The sequence below is a fragment of the Oryctolagus cuniculus genome, chromosome 14, assembly GCF_051225735.1.
Source record: "Oryctolagus cuniculus isolate XC-2025 breed Fujian yellow rabbit chromosome 14, ASM5122573v1, whole genome shotgun sequence".
Taxonomy (NCBI): Eukaryota; Metazoa; Chordata; class Mammalia; order Lagomorpha; family Leporidae; genus Oryctolagus; species Oryctolagus cuniculus.
Genome location: NC_142880.1, coordinates 2,449,344 through 2,463,742, shown reverse-complemented (window position 1 = coordinate 2,463,742; position 14,399 = coordinate 2,449,344). Strand labels below are relative to the sequence as shown.

Genomic DNA, 14,399 nt, shown 5'->3' with positions numbered 1-14,399 from the left:
CCAAGTGGCCCCAAGGCCAGGGCTAGGCCAGGCGGAAGCCAGCAGCCAGGACTGTCATTTAACTCTCACAGGTGCAGGGGCCCAAGGACCTGAGCCATCCTCCACTGCTCTCCCAGGCCACAGCAGGGACTGGACCAGTGCCTGGACAGGACGTCAGCACTGCAGGCAGGGGCTCCACCTGCTACACCACCGTGCAGGCCCCAAGTTCAGTCTCCAGTCTGCCGATTCACTCCTGCAATGGCTGCAGCAGACACAGCTGTGCCAGGGCTCAGCTACGGAGACGCCACAGTTGCTGGCAGCGGCTGTGCTCGCTACACCACAAAGCTGGGCCTGCTAAATGATGTTTTATGTAAGCTTCATGGTAACCAGAAAACCAAAACCTTTAGCAGCCATACAGATGAAAAAGAGAATTAAGGCTTAGTACTTTAAAATAAATCTAAAAATCCCAGAAGTAGACAACAAGAGAGGAAGACAGGAACAAAGGACCCACAAAGCAACCAGAAAACAAACAGAACGGCAGCAGTGAGTGCTCAACACGCAGCGGTGGCTGTTCACAGTAACTGCGGGGCTGAGCTTCCTCCTGCAGTGCCGGCTTCCCATACGGATGCCAATTCGAGTCCCAGCTACTCCCCTTCTGATCCAGCTCCCTGCTATGGCCTGGGATAGCAGTAGAGGATGACCCCTGTGCCGTGTGTCTACTGCAGGTCCTCAGCCCTGTGCTGTGTGACTACTGCAGGTCCTCACCCCTGTGCTGTGTGTCTACGGCAGGTCCTCACCCCTGTGCTGTGTGTCTACTGCAGTCCTCACCCCTGTGCTGTGTGTCTACTGCAGTCCTCACCCCTGTGCTGTGTGTCTACTACAGGTCCTCACCCCTGTGCTGTGTGTCTACTACAGGTCCTCACCCCTGTGCTGTGTGTCTACTGCAGGTCCTCACCCCTGTGCTGTGTGACTACTGCAGGTCCTCACCCCTGTGCTGTGTGTCTACTGCAGGTCCTCACCCCTGTGCTGTGTGTCTACTACAGGGTCCTCACCCCTGTGCTGTGTGTCTACTGCAGGGCCTCACCCCTGTGCTGTGTGTCTACGGCAGGTCCTCAGCCCTGTGCCGTGTGTCTACTGCAGGGTCCTCACCCCTGGGCTGTGTGTCTACTGCAGGGTCCTCACCCCTGGGCTGTGTGTCTACTGCAGGTCCTCACCCCTGTGCTGTGTGTCTACGGCAGGTCCTCACCCCTGTGCTGTGTGTCTACTACAGGTCCTCACCCCTGTGCTGTGTATCTACTGCAGGTCCTCACCCCTGTGCTGTGTGACTACTGCAGGTCCTCACCCCTGTGCTGTGTATCTACTGCAGGTCCTCACCCCTGGGCTGTGTGACTACTGCAGGTCCTCACCTCTGTGCTGTGTGTCTCCTGCAGGTCCTCACCCCTGCGCTGTGTGTCTCCTGCAGGTCCTCACCCCTGTGCTGTGTGACTACTGCAGGTCCTCACCCCTGTGCTGTGTGTCTACTACAGGGTCCTCACCCCTGTGCTGTGTGTCTCCTGCAGGTCCTCACCCCTGTGCTGTGTGTCTACGGCAGGTCCTCACCCCTGTGCTGTGTGTCCACTGCAGGTCCTCACCCCTGTGCTGTGTGTCTACGGCAGGTCCTCACCCCTGTGCTGTGTGTCCACTGCAGGTCCTCACCCCTGGGCTGTGTGTCTCCTGCAGGTCCTCACCCCTGGGCTGTGTGACTATTGCAGGTCCTCACCCCTGTGCTGTGTGTCTCCTGCAGGTCCTCACCCCTGTGCTGTGTGTCTACGGCAGGTCCTCACCCCTGTGCTGTGTGTCTACGGCAGGTCCTCACCCCTGTGCTGTGTGTCTCCTGCAGGTCCTCACCCCTGTGCTGTGTGTCTCCTGCAGGTCCTCACCCCTGTGCTGTGTGTCTACTGCAGGTCCTCACCCCTGGGCTGTGTGTCTACTGCAGGTCCTCAGCCCTGTGCTGTGTGTCTACTGCAGGTCCTCACCCCTGCGCTGTGTGTCTACTGCAGGTCCTCACCCCTGCGCTGTGTGTCTACTGCAGGTCCTCACCCCTGTGCTGTGTGTCTACTGCAGGTCCTCAGCCCTGTGCTGTGTGTCTACTGCAGGTCCTCACCCCTGTGCTGTGTGTCTACGGCAGGTCCTCACCCCTGTGCTGTGTGTCTACGGCAGGTCCTCACCCCTGCGCTGTGTGTCTACTGCAGGTCCTCACCCCTGTGCTGTGTGTCTACTGCAGGGGTCCTCTAACCTGTGCTGCACCTGGTCTCCTGATCCAGTGAAATCAACACAACCTGTTATCATTTCAGCCTCTGAGTTTGTGCTAATTTGCTGCACAGTAACAGCACATCCGTATGGCCAGTGTGAGGGGTCCTCCCTGGGCTTCTGCAGTGTGAGACCGGCTCGGGAAGCCACGTACTCCTGGCTCTCACACCTTCTCTCTGGACCCCAGTCAACCAGAGGAGGCCCCAGAGAGGGGTCTCAGCAGGACTGGGGATGCACGTGCAGAGACTTGGGCTGAAGTCAGAAGACAGGCGGGAGGCACTGCACTGGGACGCTCCACGCTCTGCTCAGCTCCTCCAAAGCATAAGCTGCTGGGGCTGGCACCGCGGCCCAGGGGATTAAGCACGACCAGCAACACTGACCTCCCACACGAGCACTGCTTGGAGATCCACTGCAGATCCAGCTCCCTGCTAAGGCACCTGGGAGAAGAGTGGAAGGGGCTCCAGTGCCTGTGCCCTGCCGCTCATGTGAGAGGCCCAGATGGAGCTCCAGCTCCCAGCTTCGGCCCGGCCCCATCTCCGTCTTTTCGATCACTGGGGCAGTAAGCAGCAGAAGGAAGACCTCAATCTCTCCATCTCTCTCACTGTCATTTTGCCTTTCAATAAATAAATAAATCTTCAAAAACAAAGAAAACGCTCTTAAAAAATAGTCTATAGGAGCCAGTGCTATGGTGTAGCACGTAAAGCCACCGCCTGCAATGCTGGCATCTGATACGGGCATCAAACCACAGTTCCACATGCACACTACAAAGCAGGAAATGCACAACCATGTATTAAAGTTATTCATTTTCATTTTATTTGAACGGCAGAGAAGGGTCTTGCATCTGCTAGTTCACTCCCCAAACGTGTGCACCTGCCAGCACCAGGCCAGAACTTCAGGCCAGGTCTCCTGCGAGGGGCAGGCCTCCAGCACTGAAGTCATCGGCTGCTGTCTCCCAAGGTGTGCGTCAGCAGGAAGCTGGATTAGCAGTGAGCCGGACCCCATCAGGCACTCCTATGTGGGATGCAGTGGCCCACGCGGCACCTTAACCACCGGGCCAAATGCCTGCCCCACACCACAGTCACTTTCTTTTATTTTTTAAAGGTTTATTTATTTTACTTGAAAGTCAGAGTTACATAGAGAAGGAGAGACGGAGGGAGGGAGAGAGAGAGGGGGAGAGACAGAGACAGAGAGAGAGAGAGAGATTGAGAGTCCTCCATCTGCTGGTTCACCCCCCAATTGGCCGCAATGGCCAAAGCTGCACTGATCCGAAGCCAGGAGCCAGGAGCCACCTCTGGGTCCCCCACCGGGTGCAGGAGCCCAAGGACTTGAGCCATCCTCTACTGCTTTCCCAGGACATAGCAGAGAGCTGGATCAGAAGTGGAGCAGCCAGGACTCTAAGTGGTGCCCATATGGGATGCCGGCACTGCAGGTGGCAGCTTTACGCGCCACGCCATGGCACCAGCACCCCCACACTCACTTTCAAGACAGGTGAAGGACCTAATAGATGTGCTTTAGGAAAAACAACCCCAGAAACAGTTCTAGAAAAATGGTTTGAAGAATAGACACACTGGAGTCAAGTAACTACAGAGACCACTGTGTTGTTTCTCATGAGGGCCCGAATCAGGACAGCTTAGCAGGAAAGAAAACGAGACAGTAACATCCCTTGGACGTACGAGTTACAGGATATGGCAACGAAAAGAAGCTCTCGAGGCAAAGAGGACTTGGGATCTGTAACCCCCGAGGAAGGCAGAGGCCACAGCACCGTTCCATGGCACTGGAAGCAAAGATCTGACCCAGAGTGACCGCTTGGAGCTCTGAGAGGACAAAACCCTGAGAAGCTCAGAAAGAGGAAAAAGACAGGCACTAACTTTCACAGCATTGAAGGTGGGTAACTACTACGCACGATTATATCCAGCCAGTTCCAGGAGCTAAAAAGACTTTCATTTTGAAAAAGCAAAGTGTAATTAGAAATTATTTAATCAGGGGCCAGTGTTGTGGCACAGCCGGTTAAGCCACCAGCCGTGACATCAGCATCCCACATGAGCACCAGCTCACGCATCTGGGAAAGCAGCGGCAGATGGCCCAAGTGCGTGGGCGCTCCCACCCACACGGGAGACACAGATACAGCTCCTGGTCCAGCCCTGGCTGTTCCAGCCATTTGGGGAACGAACCAGCAGACAAAATATCTATGTGTGTGTGTGTGTGTGTCTGTCTCACTCCAGCTCTGTAACACTGCCTTTAAAATAAATAAATAAATAAATCTTTTTTTAAAAAAGATTGTTCACTCACCATTTTCCTCCCTCCATTTTCCTCTGTCGTAGCACATTAAGGGAAGTGCAGATAATGACACAGATATGAAAAAGGTTGCCTGAAGTTAACAACCACTCAGTGGTAAAGTGCACGTGAAGACCTGGAACTTCTTGGGGTGCGTGTCTGCCTAGCAGTCAACACGCCATGTCCCACACAGCAGTGTGCACTGGACACCCAGCTCCGGCCTCCGGCCTCCTGTCGACGCAGACCCTGGGAGGCAGCAGTGCGACTGGGTTCCAACCACGCACAGGGGAACGAGGGGAGGTCCTGGTTCCCAGCTGCAGCCTGCAGCCCCACTGCAGACACGTTGGGGAGAAAACCAGCGCTTTAAACAAAGACGGACCAGTTTTAGAAATAAACAAAATGCAGAGCTTCTGACGCCCAGCCTGCCTTGCATCCTGAGCTGTTACTGGCCGTTCTGCCCGAGAGTCCGAGATGACCACTGGGGCACGTCCCTTCCCACGCTGGGACGGCTCTTCCTGTTCTACGGGGGAGCCAGGAAACCAGCCCTGAGGGAGAGAAAGCTGACAGCAAGCTGGCCAGCAAACGGGCCTGCAGCACCACGCCACACCACGCCACGCCAGGCTGTCCCTGTCCCCCCGTCCTCACCAGAGCCATGCGTGCCACCACAGGGGCAGAACCCAGCGAGAATCGGGCAGCAAAAAGAACTGCAGCTGTAACGCACAAGGGAGCCCACCACCAAGTACACTCAACCCCAGGGACCAGACCCCACACCCTAATCCACACGTCCACTGTCTAGGGCAGGCCAGGGAGCCCACCACCAAGTACACTCAACCCCGGGGACCAGACCCCGCTCCCCTAATCCACACGTCCACTGCCGAGGGCAGGCCAGGGAGCCCACCACCAAGTACACTCAACCCCAGGGACCAGACCCCGCTCCCCTAATCCACACGTCCACTGTCGAGGGGAGGCCAGGGAGCCCACCACCAAGTGCGGCGTAACTTCAGGAGGAAAACACACTTTCTAATTCAAACCACAAGATGACTTCACAGCTCACAGCTTCCCCCCTCTCGTGCAGCGCGTTCAGTCCCACTGGCCACATCTCCAGTGCTCCGCAGCCTTCTGTGGCAATGCCCCAAGACGGCCTCACGGCCCCCGTCAGGGGTGGGGACAGCCAGCCCGCCGGCCAGGGGAGGCCTGTGAAATTGGCTGTCTGGCCCTGCCCGGGCAACCTCAGGCGGAACTCAAAATTCTGTAAATTTATAGCAGGCTGATTTTCAAGCTGATGACCTTCTATGGCCTGTGAATGATGCTAAAACACCCAAAGGCCCTCAGCAGCCCGGCCACCCCTGAGCCAGCGGCTGGTGCATCTCGCTCTCCCTCTGCCTTCCAGACAAAGTGAAGGAACAAGTTGGAGGAGGAGGAGGGCAGGCGAGGAGCACTCAACCCCAGCAAGGTCACACTCGCAGCCCGCTGCGGGAGCTCCCTTCTGACTGCTGAGCTCAGCAGTCCAGTGTGCAGCAATCCAGAAGCTTCGTCTTCAAAACATTCTTCAAGATGACTATGAACACCAGCAATCAACTAAAACAGCCTTTGGACCAAGGTCTAGCACATCACTGCAATCGATGATCCACGCACCGCTCCTGTGTCTGGCAAAGAGTCACAGCCACACACAAACAGACAAACTTCTGAGACTGGACCACACAGGAAACAAAGGAATGTTTAATTACTGTTTGACTTGTGTTTTCCATCATGCAGTGGAAAAAGTACTTTTTTATTGTTCTCTCACAACATTGATCCTCCTGGTTCTGATACTGCACTAATACTCAGCAGATCTCAAGGAACTCATTAAGGGTAAACTGGCTTCTCACTGTGCCGCGCTCCCCACTCAAAAATCTTTCTGGGACTGTGAGGTCTCACAATTCAGGACCATAATTTACATTTATATGTCCTGGATATATCTTCTTTGTGACTGTGTAATTTTTTAAAATCCCCACCAGGTGAGAAATTTTCCAAGATCAGAACTACACCTTCCATCTCCCGGGCACCTGTCCCTGAAGGCAGCACCGGGAAAATGGAGCAGGCAAAGGGTTTGCAGCAAACAGCTGAGTCAGCACCAGGCTGCAGATCCTGCACAACCTGACTCCTAGAGTCTTCTTCCAGCTAAAAAAACGCAAATTAAAAACACCTACGTTTCAGTATTAGGAGAATTCAACAGAGCAAAGCAGACGGCGCAACGCAGACAACTAGACCAACACTACTGTCGTCAAGAGTGATCTAAAGCAACAACTGCACTGGTACTGCAGGAGGCAGCTTTACCCTATGCTACTGCACTGGCCCCTTAAATATTTATTTATTTATTCATTTATTTGAAAGTCAGAGTTACACCGAGAGAGGGAGAGACAGTGAGATCTTTCATCCACAGGTTCACTCCCCAGATGGCTCCAATGGCCAGGGTTGGGTGACGCCCACGCCAAGGGCCAGGAGCTTCATCCAGGTCTCCCACGTGGGCAGAAGGGCATCAAACATCTGGGTCATCTTCCACTGCTTTTCCCAGGCCATTAGCAGAGAGATGGCTGAGAAATGAGCAGCTGGGAAAGCAATCAGAGCCCACACGGGGTGCCAGCATCGCAGACAGAGCTCTGCCCGCTGTGTAACAATGCCAGCCCCGTTACGGAGCACCGCACGGATATGCAAACCCAAGCATCCCAGCGAGCAACTCCAGTGTCTTTCAGCGACTGACATTTCAAGAGCCAACCTCTGAAACTGCTAACTGTGCCAATGATCCAGATACAGACCACATCATGTAACGAAAAATCTGGGGAACAAGCCTCAACAGAATCCACCTCAGTGGCCCTAAAGTTCTGCTCAAAATAAAAGCTTTGAAGGGGGCTTTGAGGGGGAAGAAGCTGCCCGTAAGACACGAGGCCCAAGCTCCCCGGGAGTTTCCGGGGCAGTGAATCTCATTCTCCGCACACCCCCACATTTCACAAGTCAGACCATGTTCTGAGGGCAAGGATACACTCTCCAGAACCAGGCCAGGTTCTAGAGGTTCCCCAGAACCAGGTCAGGTTCTAGAGGTTCCCCAGAACCAGGCCAGGTTCTAGAAAGTTCTCCAGAACCAGGCCAGGTTCTAGAGGTTCCCCAGAACCAGGCCAGGTTCTAGAAAGTTCTCCAGAACCAGGCCAGGTTCTAGAGGTTCTCCAGAACCAGGTCAGGTTCTAGAAAGTTCTCCAGAACCAGGCCAGGTTCTAGATGTTCCCCAGAACCAGGCCAGGTTCTAGATGTTCCCCAGAACCAGGTCAGGTTCTAGAAAGTTCTCCAGAACCAGGTCAGGTTCTAGAGGTTCTCCAGAACCAGGTCAGGTTCTAGATGTTCTCCAGAACCAGGTCAGGCTCTAGATGTTCTCCAGAACCAGGTCAGGTTCTAGAGGTTCCACAGAACCAGGTCAGGCTCTAGAAAGTTCTCCAGAACCAGGTCAGGTTCTAGATGTTCTCCAGAACCAGGTCAGGCTCTAGATGTTCTCCAGAACCAGGTCAGGTTCTAGAGGTTCTCCAGAACCAGGTCAGGCTCTAGATGTTCTCCAGAACCAGGTCAGGTTCTAGAGGTTCCACAGAACCAGGTCAGGTTCTACAAAGTTCTCCAGAACCAGGTCAGGTTCTAGATGTTCTCCAGAACCAGGTCAGGCTCTAGATGTTCTCCAGAACCAGGTCAGGTTCTAGAGGTTCCACAGAACCAGGTCAGGTTCTACAAAGTTCTCCAGAACCAGGTCAGGTTCTAGATGTTCTCCAGAACCATGTCAGGCTCTAGATGTTCTCCAGAACCAGGTCAGGTTCTAGAAAGTTCTCTAGAACCAGGTCAAGTTATAGAGGTTCCCCAGAACCAGGTCAGGTTCTAGATGTTCCCCAGAACCAGGTCAGGTTCTAGAAAGTTCTCCAGAACCAGGTCAAGTTCTAGAGCTTCTCCAGAACCAGGTCAGGCTCTAGATGTTCTCCAGAACCAGGTCGAGTTCTAGAAAGTTCTCCAGAACCAGGTCAAGTTCTAGAGGTTCTCCAGAACCAGGTCAGGTTCTAGAGGTTCTCCAGAACCAGGTCAGGTTCTAGAGGTTCTACTCCACCTGAGCAGAAGGCTGGTGCTACCAAGAACAGGGGATTCAAACAACAACCATGCACCAGCACCACCCCTGTGACCAGGAAGACAGCGCATCTCCAAGAGACACCGCCCAGTTCACGCAGGTGAAACACTGTAGAAAGGTTTAAGTGTCACAGGGGTTATTAGCAATTTAATTTGCATAAGGAAATTCTCAAGTATTTCACTAGGATCATTATGGTAATTTTCAATTACTACTAATATCCCCTCATGTTAAAAAAAATCCTAACTTGTTGAATTCTAAATAAAAAATTAACAGCCTGCTTTACATTAAGTTTATCCAATTAACTGAAAAAGGAACCATAACTGAAATGTAATTCCCACTGAATTTCCATTCAAACAGTTCAAAGTAATCCAAGTAAGAATGATCTTACCGTTCTGGAATCTGAGAATGGATTATATTCGTCAAGTCCTGGTGGAACATTTCTTGTCACCTGTGTAACTGATGGGTCCTGGAACAAAATTCAGAAGAGAAAAAAATCACTCATCCTTTGAGACGTGACTTTGGGATTCACACAGCATCTGCTCTGTCTGTGCCTAACCGAGGAACAAGAAGATTACCAGCTTTGCTCAGTGCCATTTCAATAAGGGACAAACAAGACACCTTCCATCTGCTGGTTCCCTCCCCAAACACCCTCAACAGCTTGAGCTGGACCAAGACAAATCCGGAAGCCAGGAACTCAATCCAAGCTTCCCACGTGGTCGGCAAAGGCCACTGTGCACCAGCAGGACACTGGACTGGAAAAGGAAATGGGATTCGCCCCCAAGCACTTGGCCACGCGGTGCAGGCAACCCAAGAAGCATCTTGGCCGGCGCCGCGGCTCACTAGGCTAATCCTCCACCTGCAGCGCCGGCACACCGGGTTCTAGTCCCGGTAGGGGCACCAGATTCTGTCCCGGTTGCTCCTCTTCCAGGCCAGCTCTCTGCTGTGGCCAGGGAGTGCAGTGGAGGATGGCCCAAGTGCTTGGGCCCTGCACCCCATGGGAGACCAGCCGTGGCGGCCATTGGAGGGTGAACCAACGGAAAAGGAAGACCTTTCTCTCTGTCTCTCTCTTACTGTCCACTCTGCCTGTAAAAAAAAAAAGAAAAAAAAAGAAAAAAGAAAGAAGCACCTTGAGCACCACACCGAACACCAGCCGCGGGGTGAATAGTAATTCGAAATTCTCACACTCTCAAAGAAAAACAAAAACTGGGCTAGATGCAAATCAGCTGCCAGCTACTACCCGGAGACACAAGGTAGACTGCTGCTTACCCACGGACCACGCGAAGCTGACCGCACATAGCATCTCACATCCTGGGGGCTTCCCGCAAAGTTCACGTTCCGTTCCACAACATCTTCAACCAGTTTTCCCAACCACATTAGACACCGAGGTCACACACAGCCATAGTTCAGGGCATTCAGCCAGCGACAGCTCTCTTGCTTCACTTCACTCCAGTATCTCTGCATGGCTGTAGATTCTTTGTCCACATGATCCTAGACTGCCTCCCGTCTTCCAAGAATAACGTAGTACCACAATATCCCAGCTCTTCCGATCTTTTCCTACTGGGCTCACAGAAACAACCCAGTCACCAAGTCCTGCATGGTGATGCTCTCTCCTCATTGTGAATGTAAAACACGGGCACAGTGAAATCCTAGATGCCTGTTCTACTCCTCTTCACCATAAATGTAAAACACGGGTCCAAAGATAGTGAACACGTCCACAAAACCAACTACGTAACTCACATGAAAACCATTCGCAAACAGTGCTGCAGCCTGACGGACCCTCACGTTGTTAGCATGGTGAGAGTGCAGTCACTTCTGATTTGGCTGGTCTGGGGTAGAGTGCGGCAAGCTCCAGGCGACACCGCTGCCACCGCCGTGCCACACCCTCTCCAATCCACCTTTCAAAGCCGCAAAGCTCATCCTGCCGTCCCCCTCTGCCAACCCCTCCCTCAGTCCTGATCTCTCGTGGATATTTAGCTCTCCACTAAGATGAAACAACTCCAGCCGATGAGACGAAAGCCTGCGGCCACCCTCACCTCACCTCTCTCTCCCTAATCAAACCCAGCGTGTTACTGCGAAAGGGGCCTCAACCCGGGCAAAGAGCCAGCAGCAAGCATCCATAACCAGCAGAGTGCAGGCTCCGGGTCTGAGGAGGGGAGCACAGTCGCTGACTGCCCTGGGCCCCCTCCCAGTTTATCCAAGAGTGAGGGGAGAAAGACGACTGGCAGAGGGTGCCTACCTCGGGGAGAAAATCAAGACAAAGGAAGTACAATTATTTCAGGCAGATTTCTCAACCGGGCATTGCGGAAATGCACCCACTCTAGATCAGGATCAACAAGCAGAGACCCTCACCTAATCCGTGAGCTCTGGACGCAGTCTCAGGGCCCACCCCGCCCACAGAGCTGTGACCCAGCGCCCCCACACCGCAGACTCCTCCTTGGCACGGCTTCCTCTGGCTGGAACACTCTTGCCGGCGTGGGCAGCCACGCAGCCTCCTCCTCTTCCTCCCAGACTCAATCGTCACCTCGTGGCTAAGCCACGAGCTTCCTGGGCTCCACCCAAGTCACCCAGGGCTCCACCACCGCTAGCTCTCACCTCCATAAGCACGTATCTCACGGAATCACAATGATGTTCACGCAGCTACTGTTTCCCCAAATTGAACTGTGACTTCTTTGAATCAATAAATGGGCTTTGACTTTAGGAATCTGTTCCAAATATTTTTTAGCAAAATGTCATTAGCAACCATGAGAACTGGAAGCAACTTAAACGTCCACCAACAGAAGCCAGAATGAAGCATCACGGATGTGACAGAAGGAGACAGACACCACATGTGGTAGAAGGAGACAGACACCATTACGGTGTTACCGGGAGCAGAGTGGAGACGGTCAGGGGCATAACAGCACAGGTAAAACAAACACCCACACACCCATTTTCAAAGGAGGAATAAACCAGTAACTGATAAAGCTGGTAACTGGGGGCCGGCGCCGTGGCTCACTAGGCTAATCCTCCGTCTAGCGGCGCCGGCACACCGGGTTCTAGTCCCGGTCGGGGCGGCGGATTCTGTCCCGGTTGCCCCTCTTCCAGGCCAGCTCTCTGCTGTGGCCCGGGAGTGCAGTGGAGGATGGCCCAGGTGCTTGGGCCCTGCACCCCATGGGAGACCAGGATAAGTACCTGGCTCCTGCCATCAGATCAGCGCAATGCACCAGCCACAGCGCACCGGCCACGGTGGCCATTGGAGGGTGAACCAATGGCAAAAGGAAGACCTTTCTCTCTGTCTCTCTCTCTCACTGTCCACTCTGCCTGTCAAAAATAAAAAAAAAAAATATTAAAAAAAAAAAAAGCTGGTAACTGGGGGCAGGAAGACAACAATGAAGTGGGAACAGCAGGACTGCAATCTAGAATTCTCTGGATTTCATAGCTTTTACTCTGGAACCATGAAAATGTTTTTCATAATTCTAGAAGAAAACTAATTCAAAGAGAACGAAGGAAAGAGGCAGAACACGGAGTTGGCAAGATGCATTCTGCTTCGCCCCATTCGTGTCCATGTCAGCTCCCCAAAGCCACAGAAGGACAAGGAGTCCTAACTCCGTTTTACAAACCCACAGATCCATTCTCTCAAGTGCCCTAACTCACTTTAGATTCTTACAACAACAAAGAAGTAAGTAACATGGTACAACGCAGTACTGACGAGCCAGAATGAATCAAAGAAGTCATTCTTGCAATCCTCTGCTTTCGGCTACAGTAACTACAGCGCACTTGGTTCCTGTCCCAGCAACCCAACATCAAACAGCTAGGCAGTGGAGGACGTGCAGCACAAGAGTGGGACGAGAGCCACCTTATCACATAACTAACGTAGCTGCAGCCAGCCTCTGAGCTGGGGGAAGACCAAGGCTGAACAAGATTCAGACCCCAACGAGTGCTCTTTAACAGGCACCAGGAACTTCGGGCCTCGCCACGCGCCCTCCGGCAGACTCGCAGCTCCGTTTCTCAGAGAAACAAGCTGTGCCTTTAGGAAGGTCATAAAGCTCCTTGAAGTTCACCCATCAGCGTACGTCCAAGGCAAGGTATGAAACCAGGACTTTGCCGGGCTTACATACACTCTTCCCAACAGACACTGAAACCGCTGTTCCCCACAAGAACAGCTCTAACAAAAAGACACTGGCTGAGCCGACTGCCTGTCCAATACTTCCGCCAGAAAGTTATACTTCACCTTCCACAGAATCAGATGAAGCGGTCTCACGCTGAAAACCGTGTCTTCCCTGGCAGGGGTTCCCGGACGCCGGCACGCGTTGGGATCACTGGAGGGCCCCATGAGTGCCCTCTCTCACTCCCAACGTCTGGATGTGCGAGCGCTCGCCTTCAGGGAGCAGCTCCGCAGAGACAGCCTCATTAACGGACTTCAAGAACACAGCAGGCTTCCGTATCAACTTCCGAGTCATCCCTGAGCCATCAGGGGGACAGCACGAGGGCCCTGCTGAGCACGGGCACCAGAGGTCCACTTCTCTTCATGAGCTGAACGAGCGACTCTGCCAGCCCTCGGCCAAACCACTCACCTCACGGCCGCGCTGCATTCCAATCACGGTGCATTGTGAAAGCAATTTTTATCAAAGAGAATAAGAAAAATGTTACTTCTAGCATAATCCACTTTGTATGTTTACTTTCTGTTTCTTTCCCCAACTGTCCAGGGCAGTTCACCTGCACTGCATCTCAAATGCACTCCGACAGCATGCCTGACACTGGCTGGGTCTCACTCAGTGCCACCCACGACCTGCACAGTTCCAAGCTGCCAGGGAATGCTGTACCTCCAGCTCAAGGTGAGGAAGCCCACTCAACCAACAACTCACGTGCCAGTCCAACTCAGCCTCCGCCCCACTCCTCTCTCCCCGTGCCACCCTGGAGCTCCCCAACAGTCTCGTAACACAAAAGCCTACAGGGATGGCTGTGCACAGCCACACGCTGTGTGTCCACCTGCTACGCCTGCTAACACAGAACAGGGTGAGGTTTCAAGACGAACGTGAAAAACCTGTGTTGGCAGGACAAACAGCACTGGTCCTCACACCAGAGGCTCCGAGCTCCGGGCAGTGACTAACTCTGACACCAGGCAGGTCGCCCCAACTCGCTGCGTCTGGAGTTTCTCCTCTCTAAGCATCTCCGAAACAGCACAGTTCAGGTCACGTCCTGACTGCCCGGAAGGCTGACTGCCTGTATTCCAACGCCAGATTCACCACCCAGAAGCTGTCAACTCTGAACTAGGCACTTCAGCGCTGTGGCACTGCGGGTTAAGTCGCCACATGTGACGCCAACATCCCATAAGGGCTCCGGTTCAAGTTCAGGCTGCTCCACTTCCTATCCAGCTCCAGGCTAACGCACCTGGGAAAGCAGCAGAACATGGCCAAAGTACTTGGGCCCCTGAGCACTCATGGGAGACCCGGATGCAGCTCCTGGCTTTGTTGTGGTCATTTGGGGAAGGAACCAGCAGATGGATGACCCCTCTCTCCCTCTCTCCCTCTCTCCCTCTCTCTGTCTCCGTCTCTACATATAATTCTGCTTTTCAAGTAAATTAATCTTTAAAAAGTTTACTGCCTTCAGTATTGTTTTTAACTGATCCCCAAGACACGCTGACCCACAGCTGCTGTTAATCCCGGTTTAACTGAACTCCGGGATTCACCCTTCTTCTTCCCGCTGCACTGCCGTCTGGGTTGACAGTGTTCACCCAGACCTGGGCAGC

The 14,399-nt window shown here is 53.4% G+C and overlaps 1 protein-coding gene across 4 annotated transcripts in view; it reads right to left on the bottom strand.

Moving 5' to 3' along the window:
* Nucleotides 1-14,399, bottom strand: part of SCAMP1 (secretory carrier membrane protein 1) — an 88,361-nt gene that overhangs the window by 49,624 nt on the left and 24,338 nt on the right. For all 4 annotated transcript variants that reach the window (XM_089312904.1, XM_051837592.3, XM_089312903.1 and 1 more), the window contains exon 2: nucleotides 9,063-9,140. Coding sequence is in view for 1 of the 4 variants with exons in the window: in XM_051837592.3 (XP_051693552.1) it covers nucleotides 9,063-9,140 (78 nt within the window). In the remaining 3 variants the exon portion in view is untranslated. The remainder of the gene's footprint in view (nucleotides 1-9,062; nucleotides 9,141-14,399) is intronic.